Genomic DNA, 14875 nt, shown 5'->3' with positions numbered 1-14875 from the left:
AACACTGATAAATGTATGTGCAATTTCGCGTAAATGATTTTAGCATGTTGCATTTCACCGATGACAATTTCAATAAAGTGTTATAAAATTTTGTGAGCATTTACCTCGATTTTCTTGTCTTTCTACCGTATCATATGTTGTTTGTCATTCTCTGTCCCTTTATATTTATAGCAATATATTTAGTCCTACCAGTCTGAATTCTTTTTTTCAATTTCCTCACGCCTAGCGTTAAAAACTTAAAGTCAACACCCATGGAACTGGTGAAGTTCTGTGGACTAGTGCGAATATCGATTTACGGGACATCAAACGTTAAAGAAAAAAAAAAAACTAGAAATGTCGCTATGGCGACTGGTATGCCTCCGCCATAATGCATGATTCTCCTAATAGGTCTATAGTTCATGTGGACAATGTGTGATTACATTTTCACAAAATTGGCAAAATTATTAAAATGTTATGTTTGCCACAATTGTGTTGAATGTTCACCTTTCTTGACCTATGTTTAATTGGATGAACAGGGGAGCATGTATTTGGGGATTTAAGAACTTTAACTTGACTTTGACCCTTTCATAAGTTTATGCATTGAGTAATTTCAAGGCATGGAGAAAAAAGTGCAATTTCTGTATTGAACAGTAAATTGTTATCATTTTCATCTGGCCTTTGACCCTAAGATTTATAAGAGAATCACTGTCAGGCAAAACATACATATATAAGTTTCAAGATAACTTGAGCCACTTCCGAGATATGGAGAAAGAAGTACGTTCAGCACTTTCACTTGATCTTTGACTTTTTGACCTTTGAACTTCTTGGCAAAAAAAAAAAAAAATCCCAGAGAATCTCTATTGGGTTATACATGCATGATTATACCACATAAAAAAAAAAATCCTGCTGGCATTGCATACAAAAGAGAAATAGTAAAATTTTGAAGTATTGCCCTTGACCCCTGACCTTTGACCCCATGAACCCCAAATTCACTAGATAACCACTGCCAGTCAGTACATGCATATATAATATATTCCATGAATATACTTTGAACAATTTCCAAGATACGGAAAAAAGTGAAATTTTAACAATTTTACTTGACCTTTTGACCTTCATTAGGAGACCTCAAAAGGTTTTTTAGTTACGCTGTCCACAAATATCCTTACGGACGGATGGAAGGACGGACGGACGGAAGGACGGACGGACGGAAGGACGGACGGAAGGACGGACGGAAGGACGGACGGAAGGACGGACGGAAGGACGGAAGGACAACCCGAAAACATAATGCCTCCGGCACCACTTCGTGGCGGAGGCACAAAAACAAATTAGGGACTTTGTATGATACTTGTGTCGATTTTGGCGATTTTCGACTAACATGATGTCGACTTATGCGAGACAGACTTCTGCTATAATTACAGGTTTTCACTCTCGCTTTGGCTCTGTTCGCACATGGTGGTCTATGCTGAAATAACAACGTAAGTGTCTCTGAAAGAGGCTAGGCTGTCGGGTGGAGACTGAATTACAGTAAGCCTTGGAACGCACCAGAGGACATGTGATACATACCAGCAAAACTGTCTCATGCTACAATTGAGATCAGTGATTATGACGTGAAGACTGTCATATCATATCATACCACAATGTACTACATGTTTATATCGATGTCTTATTTGTCGCGTCCCGTTAGCATCCCGCATATACATGTACAATGTACGTCAAATCAGCTTTTGCATCGCACAATCATTACCAAACACGCAAACGCTCAAGAAAAAAACAAAAACAATAATCACCACCAATGTCCGCCCCCTCAAAAAAAAAAGAAAAAGAAAAAAAAGAAAGAAGACAAAATCGCGCACATGGCGCTATAATCATGTATGCTGTATACACTGTATGTACATGTATTATACTTTTGTTACACACTGTACTACAATTGTTTGTACAATTTATTTGCATTTGCTTCATATTTCACCTTGTACAAATTGTTAATGCTACTTTGCTATAATTCTATAGTATTTGGATATGGAAATAAACGAAATAAAATTAAACATATACAACCGTACTGTAATTGCAAATATGATGTAGACTGATGTGCAGTTTATTGGCATACAACTCTACACATTTCACGAAGGTGAATGCAATTTGCGACAAGCTAGTCCACAAGCATTAAAATATAACCCTGTGTCATACATTGTAATTATGTTTTTTTTCTTTGTACGATGCTAAATTTATCTCAACATTAAACTTGGAAGTTTAGCTTGACCTTTGAACCTTGATCTCAGACAAGAGAACCACAATTATCTCCTCTAATTGTTACAGCATACTACCCACCAACATTCTATCGAAAATCGTCTCATGATAATCCAAACACTAAAGATATGCAGATACAAAGTCAACCTTTGCTCCTTCCAGAAGTTAAACCCCCCACCCCCCCCCCCCAAAAAAAACCAACCAACAAAAAAAAAAAAAACAACAACAACAAACCAACCAACAACAAACAAACAAACAAACAAACAAACAAACAAACAAACATACAAACAAACAAACATAACACAGTTGATAGAGCAAAAATCTAGTCATCATTTATCCAAACACTATGAACACTGTATTTTTGGTCAACACACAAAACACACATTCTACTACTTACACAGACCAATGTATGCAAACGTCAGATACGTCTGAATCGGACAGGGTTTCACACAGAAATGTAGCTGCAGTTCTAGTACACCTTCCCTTTAAGAAAAAATACTATGCTCAAAGATGAGACACTAGGCACACGATCTCATTTTGTTGCAAAACATTTATTCCAATCATGATGTGGGACATAACACTGGTGAAGAAATTTATTGAACAGCTCCTCATTATTAAGCTCTATATACATATCCATGCATGAATAATGTGTGTGGAACAAACACGTACAGAATGTTTGTCTCATAAAAGTTATCATTTTATATGACATACGTAATTCAAGACAAATCAGTTGCAATGTTATCTTGTTAATGCAAGTGCATTAGTCATCTGTACATATGAATCCTTTTAAAAGTGATGCAAAAAGCATCTGCAGTACATCACTGAAACAATGCATGGCCAAAAATTATTTCTCATGTTTCATCGCACCACCTGGAACTTCGTACAAAACAAAAATAAACAGAAAGACCCGACACCTGACATGCTTTGATAGATTCTATTTGCCACAACAATACAAAGAAGTTTGTCTCGTAAGGTTGTACTAACATCTTGACAGCTATACAGGAAAACATAACTGATCAAAATGTAGCCGTAGCTTGGTGTGTCATTTCCATATGCTGCAAGAAAGAATCTAAAAAATAATAACAAAATCCTTGCAGTTTCAAATGTAATGCTATGTACAGAGAAAGGCTGCACAATTTATCCATCTCCCATACATTTATCTGATACAATTTGGAAACTTGATAACCAAATCATCAAAGTAAGTTTTTGCTGGACACAGGAAAAATTGCTAATGGGTCAAAGATAACTGCACTGACGCACTTTTCAAAGCTTTTACCTCACAATGAAGTCAACATAAACTAAACCCAGTACAACAGCAAGAAGTGTGATACTTGCAATCTAAACAGTTGTCTTGAGGATTCATTTAAGTTCTGCATAAGTAGTTTACCTGTCAAATGAGAATAGTCCTATACAAGCGTTATGGCGAATTCATCTGAATTATCGACTTATCACGACATAAAGACAAATAGCTGGTCAATTTTGAGCCCAAAATAAAAACCTGTCCTTACAGGGTGACAAGATAAATCAGATATGAATAACAACAATTTGGTGAGCTTTCTGTTCAATCAATATTTCTTACAAGTAAAATACGTCATCTGGATAGGTTGGTGTAAAACAAGCTGAAAACCAAAAACAATAACACCAGCATGAATGTGTCTGCATCTAGATATGTACAAACTTTGTACATGACAAAAATATTGGAGGTTGTAACTTGCGATACCATCATCATGAACTTTATACAGGTGGATAAGCAGTGAATGGCTGCAGACCACCTTTTTTTTTTTTTGGATTCAAAAGTTGGTGCAACAAGAGCATGAATTATTAAAACATTGCATATTATACAAAGCCTTCATCGACATCAAAATATAATACAAATAATCAAAACTGTGTGCGTTCCAGTTACATGGATGCGCGAGGTGAGAAGTAATCAGATCTAATAGTGAATACCACATCTCACTCTCCACGCTCCACTCACACTCTTTCGGCTAGCCAAATGACAACGGATGCAGAAACTGGCTTGTATGTTGTCATAGTGATGAGGAACCATCAGCCAATGTGGGGGGGGGGGGGGATGGTAATGTATGGTGCTGAGCTCCATGGAGGCAAGCGAGAGGGAGGGGAGGAGGTTCCAATCAAGGGTGTCTTACTGCTGGAAGTACTGTCCCCAGCTTCCCCAGGTCTGTGGGTAGGGCATGTTGGCGACCTGCATAAACGAGGACATAAAATGGATGCTGTTTTCTCTGACAAAAACAAAGACAGTAGTCGGCAATATATTCGCTCACTTTCGCCATGCATTTTGTTAACACTCCGGTAAGCACGGTATCACTCCTAACCCTGATCGTCCTCTGACTTTGGGGATCTGGGTACCGTTTGAAATGGGACTATTTTCTCGTAGCAGAGTGGCCTAAACTTTGAAATCACTATACTTTCTTCACGAGAAACATTCAACAGAATACAGTACCTTTTCAGTTGCACTGTCAGTACTCAGGCAATCCACCTGATGGTGTTAGCGCAAAGTCTGACAGAGAAATAGAATACCATATGACAAGTTTTATAGACTTCTGATCAAATGCATTTCGGACTGTTCAGATCTTTAATCATGGAATGATAGAAATTCTATTTCACATGCATTAAAGGGTGTGTACAGTTCTGGTCGAGGTGTAGATTTAGCTTTTAACATTTTGCGAGATATTCAGAAACCACTCTATGAGATGTCAAAGAGCATGCAGTTCTAAGGGGTATCAAAAGTTTATTCGATGAAAATCGGTTTTGAAATGGCTGAGATATCCAAAAACAAGGTGGAACAAAGAGATCCTAATAAAGTTGTGGCATGTCGCCTTTTATTATTAGCACTTTTTTTGATATCTCAGCCATTTGAAAACCAATTTTCATCAAATAAATGTTGAATCCTTCTTAAAATTACACGCTCTTTCATATTTCATAAGAGGCTTTTCATTATCTCACTTAGTAATGTTCAAAACATGAATCCCTACCTCAACCAGTACTGTACAGTCCCTTTAATGTCACTGGACAGATTGCCACATATTCTTTTACTTTCCAGTAATATGTTGAGCATGTTGCTAATTACTATGAATATAACACATCCTTCCTCTCCACATTTGCCACCCCTCATTACATAACTCACCTCTCACCGTCAAAATGTTGGACAGACATTTAAGTTTTTTAACCACTCCTCCTTGATAAGACTGGCTTTAAAAAATAGCTACTATAAATGGTCAAATAATCCAACTCTCTGTGCAAGATTGTCTAAAACATTTGCTACCGCTGATTACATAACTCACCCCGCCTTGGCCCTGGCCCTGTGTGGTCTGGTTTCCTTGTTGGGCCCCGTAGCCATAGTTGTAGTTGTAGCTGGAGGAGGTGGCATTGTATCCCTGGCTGTTGGAACCCTGACCCTGACCTTGACCTTGTCCACTGGGGCTACTAGCCCTCTTCTTCTTCTTGGAGTCACCGGACGAGGACTGATTGCTGCTGGACGAAGCATCCCCGCTGCGAAAGAAGAGCACCAACAGTACCTGCTAATTTAACTTATTCACCTTCCTTAACAGAACATATCTGTGTTCTCTCAAATCTTCACAGATGACTGACCTTTGCTTTGTATTTTCATCCTCATATCTAAAGACTACGGATTCAATTCAAAATGTAGTAGCAGATTATCTTTGGGGCTAAATTTATTGATTCAGCCAATTATGGAAGTATTTAAGGGGTAGGACAAGAGAATACAGCTGTAGAAATCGTAAAATAATTACTTTTATCATATACACTTGAAATTACGTTTCACATAAATGTGACCTTATCATTCATCAATCTTCAGATGGCACATTTCAGAGCAAGATACTTATCTAAATCAAGCTGAAACTACACGTTTCACAATGTCAGGATGGGCAGTGATTTGATTGCTTTGCTCACCACACACACAAATAAAAAAAGGAGGGAAAAAAAATGTGCATCATCACTAACAATGTGTTATGCTGGTAAGCAGAAATAAAAGTTCATGAAAAGTAGCTGAATCATGTGCATTAGTGTGTTTCTTTATGACTGTCCTGAGAGAACTTACTAAATTCTATTTGATTAAATTACATGAAAACGAACGAGAAGAGGACTTGAAAACACCTCCCACTTAGGCGATTGTTCAACTTATGTGAGGTCGACCTAAGCAAGGTTGACTGTTACTATACTACGACTATTTTGCCAGTCCCCAGGGATGAAAAGACACCTCACTTAGCTGGGGACATTGCTACACACTAGATAGCAGGACTGCGACCTGGGTGTGATGACAGTAGAAACAGCTTTACACATTGAGTGCCAACCAAGTCACTCTGAAGGGAGGAGTTACCATGGAGACGACATACCTTGCTTCTGCAGATCGCTTCTTTCCAGACGTCAGACTCTTGACCAACTTCTGATGCTCTTCAACCGCATCATGAGTCCTGAAAGAGACAAGATCGCCATGGTCACTCTCATCTTCATTTCAAAAGAAAGCATCTTCTGCTTTAATCTAAACAGTGGTATATTGTAAAGCAAGATATTTTCACGGCATATTTTTTTTTTTTCAAATTATAATTGGGATTCAAGACATATATTGAAGACAACAACTTTTGCGTGCACTTTAATATCGCAAATCTTGCAAAATTAAAATGCACGTGAACATTCCTTGTTTTAGAGTTCACAGCCAGGTGGGTTCACACGGCGTAGAACTTGTACCTTTATACGTGTTATACAGGAAATATGGAGTAATAAAAATCAGCCATTTTGGAAAATCATACTAGTTGTTCTGAGCACTCAGGTAAATAGAATAAATGTGTTCTCTAATGTGTGCCTTAAGATTTTATTCTTTGTAAGTACAGATTAGTCCTTGAAGCAAATCACTGACTGATGGGGACTTGCATCAGTAATGAAAGAAACAAATACAAATCTCAGGGCTGCTGTGTCTTGTTGCAACAATACAAAAGGCAGAAGTTTATCAATGCGAATGGAGGTGACTGTATATATCCAAACTTTCTCCATCATGTTAAGGAATGCTGGAGAACTCACTTGACTGGATTCATGCCGAAGTCCTGCAGGAACTGGACCTTCCTCTGGGCGAACTGGATCTTGACGTCCTGCCCGACGTTGCTGGCGAGGACGGCGTCGAAGATCTCCGTCATTTTCTCCTCACTGACGGGCTGCCGCTGGTACTCAATGTCCAGCATCTGTGTGTAGATCTGCTCCCTCAGTATAGGGCTCACCTGCAGACGAACAGAGGGAAAAAAGATTTAATGACACTCACTACACATGTCTCAAGAGATATTCCAAAATTTCACTTCTTTTTGGAGAAAAGAAATAAGCATCACCACCTCTATCTTGCATTTCAACTTATTTTTGTTGTTGTTGTTATTGTTGTTGTTGCTGTTATGATTAACCCGTTGAGGACTGGGTGATTTTGCTACAACATGCATTTCCCATAGACCCCTGCCCAAGTATACTCAGGACTCATCCTCAATGGGTTAATAACAATTTTTTTTTTTTTTAAATGAGGATTTTCAAAACATTGCAGCGCAGCAACACTTCAAACATTTTTCCTTAAAATGCGAAGTCTGCACATATAATGTCAAGTATCTATTGATGAATCAAGAATGTGAAAGACCTTTTATAGAACTCAGTTATGTTTAGAAAAAGATATTGAATCAAGTATCAACACTTAACCTACACTTAATCTTATCTCCCCTCCCCCCACAAAAATGTGTCAATCATTTTTTTTTTTCTGATGAAATCTCAAATTGCAAGTAAAAATGAAAACAAGGTTGTTCTCTTGTCACCATACCTGTTTCTGCTCCAGTACCTCCTTCAGTGCTTCAATAGCCATGTCATTGTCACCCATAATCTGGGGGGAATAAAGGCATAATGCTTTCATCAAATGTCTCTACATCTTGAAGGAATGTAAACATTCTTGTTACATCTATGAGATATTCACATGTCTTCACTGATTTGAAGATAAATCATTCCACATCTTCTGAGCCTCATTTGTGAAGTGTGACAGCCACCTGTATTTCCTTGAGGCTAGCAAAATGTGGCTACACTTTGTTTGTGATTGGCAAAGTCAGTATGCTCTCACTGCCCATCAATGCAAGTCCTGAATTTTGACTGTAAATGCACAGGAGATTATTCAATCCCCATCAATCTGTTTTGTAAAACAATAGCCTTATTGGGGCTGTCAACATTAAAAAATCAAAATCAGGGGGGCATTTCATGAAGCATTTTGGTCGGATATTTTTCTAACTGTTACAAGCTACGGAAATCCTTGCATCTGATTGGCTGAGAGCAAATTTGTCCGACAACTTTGTCGGACAAAATGCTTCCTGAAATGCCCCCCAGGAAGACCCAACAGAGCAATCAACTGATTAAACCTAAAGTAGCTTCCACAAATTCCAGTAGGGCACTGGCGTAATTATAGAGTCAATAGCATTGGCATTACCACATGAGACATGAATGTATATCACTCATTCGGAGAAGAAAATGTCTGTTGCCACATGGTAGATACCTTCAGGTAGAACCTGGCCAGTTTGCTCGCAAAGAAGGACTGCCCTGTCGCCGTCTTGGCGTCATCGATGCATCCCTTGTAGAGGGTGATGACCTTCTCCTTGTCCCCCTGCCTCCTCTCAAAGTTGATGCGCTCGAGACGGATCATCACGGAGTCGGGCTGCTTCTCCTGCAACCGCTCCAGGATCTCTTTCGCCTTGTCCATGTTGCCTAGACGACAAAAGGATCCACATATCTGCATGTGAGCAACACTTGGCAAATCACGTCAGGATGCATCTAGTAGTAGTGCATAATCAATGACTTTAGCTTGCAGTACTCTACGGTACTTTCTCCCTTAAGAAACATAGCTCACACTCTTTGGAGACTTGGTGTTTACATTGTTTAAAGAACTTCAAAATGTAGAAAACACTGCTCCTTACACGAATGAAGCACTGGTTCCTCAGGAATATTGAGGATATGGCTCAGCTGTACCCATCAGTAATTATTAATCAGTAATTATTTCTATTTGATGATCGCAGGAGGCTACAGTACTATTTCACTACCTACCATTCTTCTCCTCAAAAGCTGCCCACTGGATGTTGATGGCTGGTTTGGATGGGAGATGTGTATTACATGCCCGTTTGAAAACCTCAGAAGAAGACTCGATACTTTGCTTCTCCATGTACCTTGCATACTGGAAAAAATGCAGACAAATGTGTACACATACAAGCACAGTCCATTCAAAAATGAAGTCATTAAAGAATGTTTATTTCAACACCTCTTTTGTCGCTTTTAAAGTTTTATGTGTATATCTCCGGTTCTTTACGAGCTAGGCAGCACGAAAATAGAGAACTTTTAGTCCATGTTTACATCACCATTTTTGCTGGAACTGAGTGATCTCTGATAAAATTCTTACCAGGTACCCATGTGCACACTGTTAATCTATCAAGTCCCCATCTCAAAATGTCACTGATGGTTCATATGAAACTTTTGCCAACCGTAATGAAAAATCAAATATTCAGTTTACATTAACATGGCATCAGACTTAGACGGATAAAAAGCAGTATGACTGAGATTAAGGTGTAGCTGCAGGTAAGGCTTGCCTGGGCAAGACTAATCATACATTCCTAAAACATGAAACATCACACTTCCTCTTGATTAACAACCTTGCTAGGTGCAACAAAATTACATTGGGACGATGTCATTATCGCGGCGCCTGGTACTAACCTTCAGCCAGAACTCCTCGTACAGGGCACAGGCGATGAGGCAGCGCTCGTAGAGCAGCACTGTTCTCTCATGCTGCCCGGTGCTCTCTTCAAACTCCAGGTATTCACGCCATGTCTTCAGCTGCCCCTTCTCCAACGGCTTGGCATGGAAGTATGGACGACGAATCTGGAATGTCATCGTTAGTAAAGGTGTTTAAAGTAGTCGTCGGCTACGTCTTGGTAGCCAGCATGCGAATGTAAAAATCAGGGGAATTTCATAAAAATTACCATGGAGAAAGCGTATTACATACATTCAATGAGCAATAATAATGTCCAAATCAGGAAGGCTTTTATAGTCTAATGGATAGACTAGAAGAAATATTCAAGGGAAATACTATCGACAGTGCAATTCTACCATCTGTTTCTTTCATCTATGGGTATTATGTTTTCATTCTTAACCCGTTGAAAACTAGTCCCAAGAATACTCGGGCAGATGTCTATGGGAAATGCATGTCATAGCAAAATCTTCTCATCCTCAGCGGGTTAATGATGGACATGAAGAATTCATGATATGTATGTCCTGCATGCAGGTGTCACTCAGAGTTTATAGAGAGCTTTCTATATAATTGAACAGGACGCACAATCCAGCTCTCATCTTGATGTGACAATCACTGGTCACATCTCACAAGAATTGCAAGTATACTTCTGAAAAGAGTCAACATTTGACACAATGAAGAGATGCACATATGCCTTCATAATCAGTTTAGTTGGGACAGACTGCTTACCAGCTGCTGTTTGCATACAGTGTGTATAAGATTCCATTTCGTAACTGACAGTGATCACGTTTATGGTCTGATGCAAGCAGTACTATCTAAAGGAAGCACCAGTTGTTTTAACCCTCACGGAAAATAATATACCAGGGAATGGCAAAATGGTAGACTGTTGTAATCTTTATGCTTACCGCCTCTTCATAGGCCCATCTCTTGCTGACTTCTTGCTCTGTCTTCCTAAAGACTGCTCGCCGAGACTCGATGACTTTCTCCTGGATCAGTTTATTCTCACCTTCAATCACCTGTGAAGGGAATAGAGGGAGCAAAAGTTTCATAGAAACGTTATTTCGTATATGAATATAGTCAAAGTGGAAATGAAAGTCGATAACAAATATGAAGTGTTTCAAGCTGAGAGATCTAGCTATCTGCTGCAATGATACTAACGTGCAAAATTTTGTGGTGAACATAAGTTGCTCAAGGTGCTTTGCAAGACAAGGGGGGGGGGGCACATCAATTTCTGTCTCCTGCATTGTACCAGCAGTCCAAGACTTTTTTTTTTTTGGGGGGGGGGGGGGGGGCGGCTATATACAGGGTAACAAATATACCACTCATAAACATATTGTATAAGTGGAAATTTTCACATTTCTTCTCTTATCTGGCCAAGCGTGAAAAATTAGTCAGGCAAAAATATCCACTTTTACAGTATGTCACATATATTCACATTTCTACTGGCTCCATAGAAGGACAACATTTTTGCAATCTATTGCTGGGTGGATGCTCTGTTAAGATACATCACATGATGCAATCAATGCACTGTAAAGCTGGCCCCTACTTGCACCCAGTCGATATCACAACAGAAATTGCTAGCACACCGGATGAACGAACGAAAATGCTTGCTACATGTATTAGCTGATGCTTATCATTATCGATACAGTGGACTCCTAATATAATGACGTCCTTGGGACCAGCAATTTTTTTTTTTTGTTATATCGAAATTTCGTTATAACCGAACAAACAAACAATAGAAATACATAGAGAGGATAACGTTGCAGCCGTAATTTTTACTTCGTTTTAAAGGAAATTTCGTTATAACCGTGTTCGTTATAATGGGAGTGCACTGTACAGTGGACTTCACAAGCAATTTAGAATCAATCAATTTTGAAGCAACAAGCATTGAATGCATGCATATTGCTACTGAACGTGCAAACAACTGGAAGTAGCACATGGATCTACTGTAGAATTGTGGGACAAGGTAAAAACGAGATTCTGCAGGGATTACGGAACAGAAGAAGATGGTGAGAGAGTAACCTTGGAGGAGGACGTGGAGACACCAGGGGGCGCATCTTCTCCGGGCGGACCCTCCTCGCCCGGTGGAGCATCATCCCCTGGGGCCCCTCCCTCGTCATCGTCCACCTCTTGGGGATCAGCTTCGGCCACCACCTGCTCGCGCAGACTGAGGAACTCATCGAAGTCCAGGTACTCCTTGGGGATGTGGGACTGAATGAACTCCTTCATCCTGCAAGATGGTATATCAATTCAGACGACACATTTCAAGTCACGTAAGCTGAAAATCTGCTCTTGCTCTGTCATTTTCTTTCATTGGGATCAATTAGATGCTGTATATGTTAAAAATCTCACAGGGTTTTTGTTTTTGCAAATTTCGAGCATCTGGTGCTATTCATGAACCTAATAACACATGAAAATATTAACTCTGATCCCGACATGAATGCAACGTGCATGTGTACGGGTCTTCATCCATTGCCGTACTTCATGACCACAACTTTATTCACTCGCTAAAATGTCGGAAAGTCCTTCTTCATGAAAATTTAGACTTGCTAAATATATGGCACATAAAGTAGAGTCTAAAATCAGTGTTCTCTCAATGGTTCTTGTGAATTTGACATTCCTTGTAATTTCAATATGTACACTACATAATGTACAGCAAGATATTTTCGCAGCATGAAATTTCTCTTTTCTTTTGGGCAAATTGCCACTGGAATTCAATGCATGTAGTGTAGACAAGAGCTTTAATGTGCATTTTAATTTTGCGAATCTTGGCTCTCGCGAAATTCATGAAACTAAAATGCACTGGAATATTTCTGGTTTTACAGTCATGTTTCTGCTACATACTTGTCAAAGTGGTGTCGGTAGAGCTGGGTGGGGATCTTCAGGAGTCTGTCATAGAGCTGCATGACTTTCTTCCAGTCTTTCTGGTCCTTCTTCTCAAAATTGATGTACTGGTCCCACAGCTTGTCCGATCTGAAGTCCATGCCGGCAGCAGCGACTGCCTGTTCGTAGAGCCTACCAGGTTAAGACAAGAATTTGCAGCAGCTATAGTTTGCACCACTTCAAGTATTTGTAACAGAGCTGGATGTCACAGTGAATATCCAGAATATTGCATTACAAACGAAACATAGGAGTTACATGTATAACAACTGAGGCACAAAATTATAAGGGCAGCTTTAATATTTCAATTACACCAATCATTGTTTGAGTACGCAAGCTAATCTGTGTATGCACTGGTCTATTATACAGATGATTCACAATGCAGAAAGCAAGTTAATGAAGTGTCAAATGAGTAAGAAGAACATTATGCCATTACAGCTAAACACTATCTTCATAAGATATCACCTCCACATATAGTGAGAGCTATGTTTTGATATAGTGCACCAGGTAGCAAGGCATATGAGGTTTGTCATTATCATGGTTACCCTTCTTCTATCCTCAACCCTAAAAGGGCCGGGGGGGGGGGGGGGGGGATCCGCCCCCCCCCCTCGACGTTTTGCGCTATAATTCTGTAACGCGAGAAGGCCTCATCGCGAGGCTTCTTGACTTTCTTCGCACAAGTCTCGCGCAACTTTTGAGACCAAATTTGCAACGTCCGCGCATACTTTTGCGAACCCACGCCCATTTTTGTAACGGAATGTCGTCCCAAAACGGGCACAATTTTGTGATTTTGTGTACATTTCCTATGGAAAACAGTGCTCTGTCATGAAAGTCATAAAAACCTGATTATTTTTACAATTAATCACTTTCATTGATTAATTTTGTGCTAATTATGGTAGAAAAGTGGTCAGTGGGCGGAATCCATCCCCCCGGTCTGAGTATAGCCAAAAGAGCCCGGCCCCTTTAGGGTTACAGTAAACAAACTGAAACACATAACAGAACCAGGGGGCTTACTCTCTGAGCTTTTCTGCTCGTTGCTCATCAGATTTGGGTATGTTCTGGCTGGAAATGCTGATGTAGTGGAGCCAGAGGTCCAGGCTGAGAGGAATCGATGCCAAACCTCTTTTGAAAACCTGACAAACACAAACGGAACAGCCCGGGAGCGTTACACCCTGTCCAGGCCAATGGGACACCATGTGCCGATCTACACCCAACACAGCGAAAGCTGACACCCATTCAAATCTGGTCATGCTCGCCACTCCACACACAGACCACAAACCCGACACGCTTACGTGCATGTTTGTTCTCACATAAACGGCAATGGATGTCCCGCACAACAGAGAACGAATGCCTCTGACAAATATATAAAAGAAGGATATACAGAAATCAAGGAAAAATATAACCAACATAACAAGGCAATACATTCCAGCTGTTACATAATACAGCAGAAATGGCTCAACGGTCCGTATCAAGAAAGCGATAACAAACATGTAATCTCATAGTTCAATTCAACCTTTGCTCCTGATTTTATCTCCTGCTGGACAGTCGACAAGATGTCATAGACGAATCTCTTCCAGTCACCTGTCATCCTGGCAATGACCAGCTGTCCTCGCTTAGTCTCTTCAAAATTGTCCATTTAAACAAAATCAAAAAAGAAAAAAGAAAAAAAAAAGCTCCAAATTTGGATAGCTACCACAAGACTTTCATTCTCAATATGCCCATTTTCCAAGAGACAACCAGTGTTTTTTAAGTATAATTTGGCATGGAGTAGAGCAATGCCTAAAATGAAATGTTTGGCTTTTACTGGCAACTCATAGAGATAGTAAACTTGGTGCAAACACGAGATCAGCACAAACATCGCTACAGCTCGAAGTTTGCATTCATTTTCAAAAGTATTACTCGCGTCCTCAACATCGGCTCCTGTGGAGGGCAAAGGTACAACTGCTTTACTTAAAAATAGACATAAATTAATAAACTGAGAAAAACCAGACG

The 14875-nt window shown here is 39.8% G+C and overlaps 1 protein-coding gene across 1 annotated transcript in view; it reads right to left on the bottom strand.

Annotated features, from left to right (window-relative positions):
- Positions 1–14875, bottom strand: part of LOC139723414 (pre-mRNA-processing factor 39-like) — a 444659-nt gene that overhangs the window by 424230 nt on the left and 5554 nt on the right. The window contains exons 4-14 of the mRNA XM_071634660.1: positions 13898–14016; positions 12848–13018; positions 12026–12233; positions 10909–11019; positions 9970–10134; positions 9310–9436; positions 8765–8973; positions 8048–8107; positions 7279–7472; positions 6597–6674; positions 5526–5733 (exon numbers count right to left, since the gene is read on the bottom strand). Coding sequence (XP_071490761.1) covers positions 5526–5733; positions 6597–6674; positions 7279–7472; positions 8048–8107; positions 8765–8973; positions 9310–9436; positions 9970–10134; positions 10909–11019; positions 12026–12233; positions 12848–13018; positions 13898–14016 — 1650 coding nt within the window. The remainder of the gene's footprint in view (positions 1–5525; positions 5734–6596; positions 6675–7278; positions 7473–8047; positions 8108–8764; positions 8974–9309; positions 9437–9969; positions 10135–10908; positions 11020–12025; positions 12234–12847; positions 13019–13897; positions 14017–14875) is intronic.

Source organism: Diadema antillarum, unplaced genomic scaffold (genome assembly GCF_040938485.1).
Source record: "Diadema antillarum isolate AM-2024a unplaced genomic scaffold, OU_Dant_1.0 scf00000188, whole genome shotgun sequence".
Classification (NCBI taxonomy): Eukaryota; Metazoa; Echinodermata; class Echinoidea; order Diadematoida; family Diadematidae; genus Diadema; species Diadema antillarum.
The sequence above is the reverse complement of the archived record's forward strand: the minus strand, read 5'-3'. Positions and strand labels throughout refer to the sequence as shown.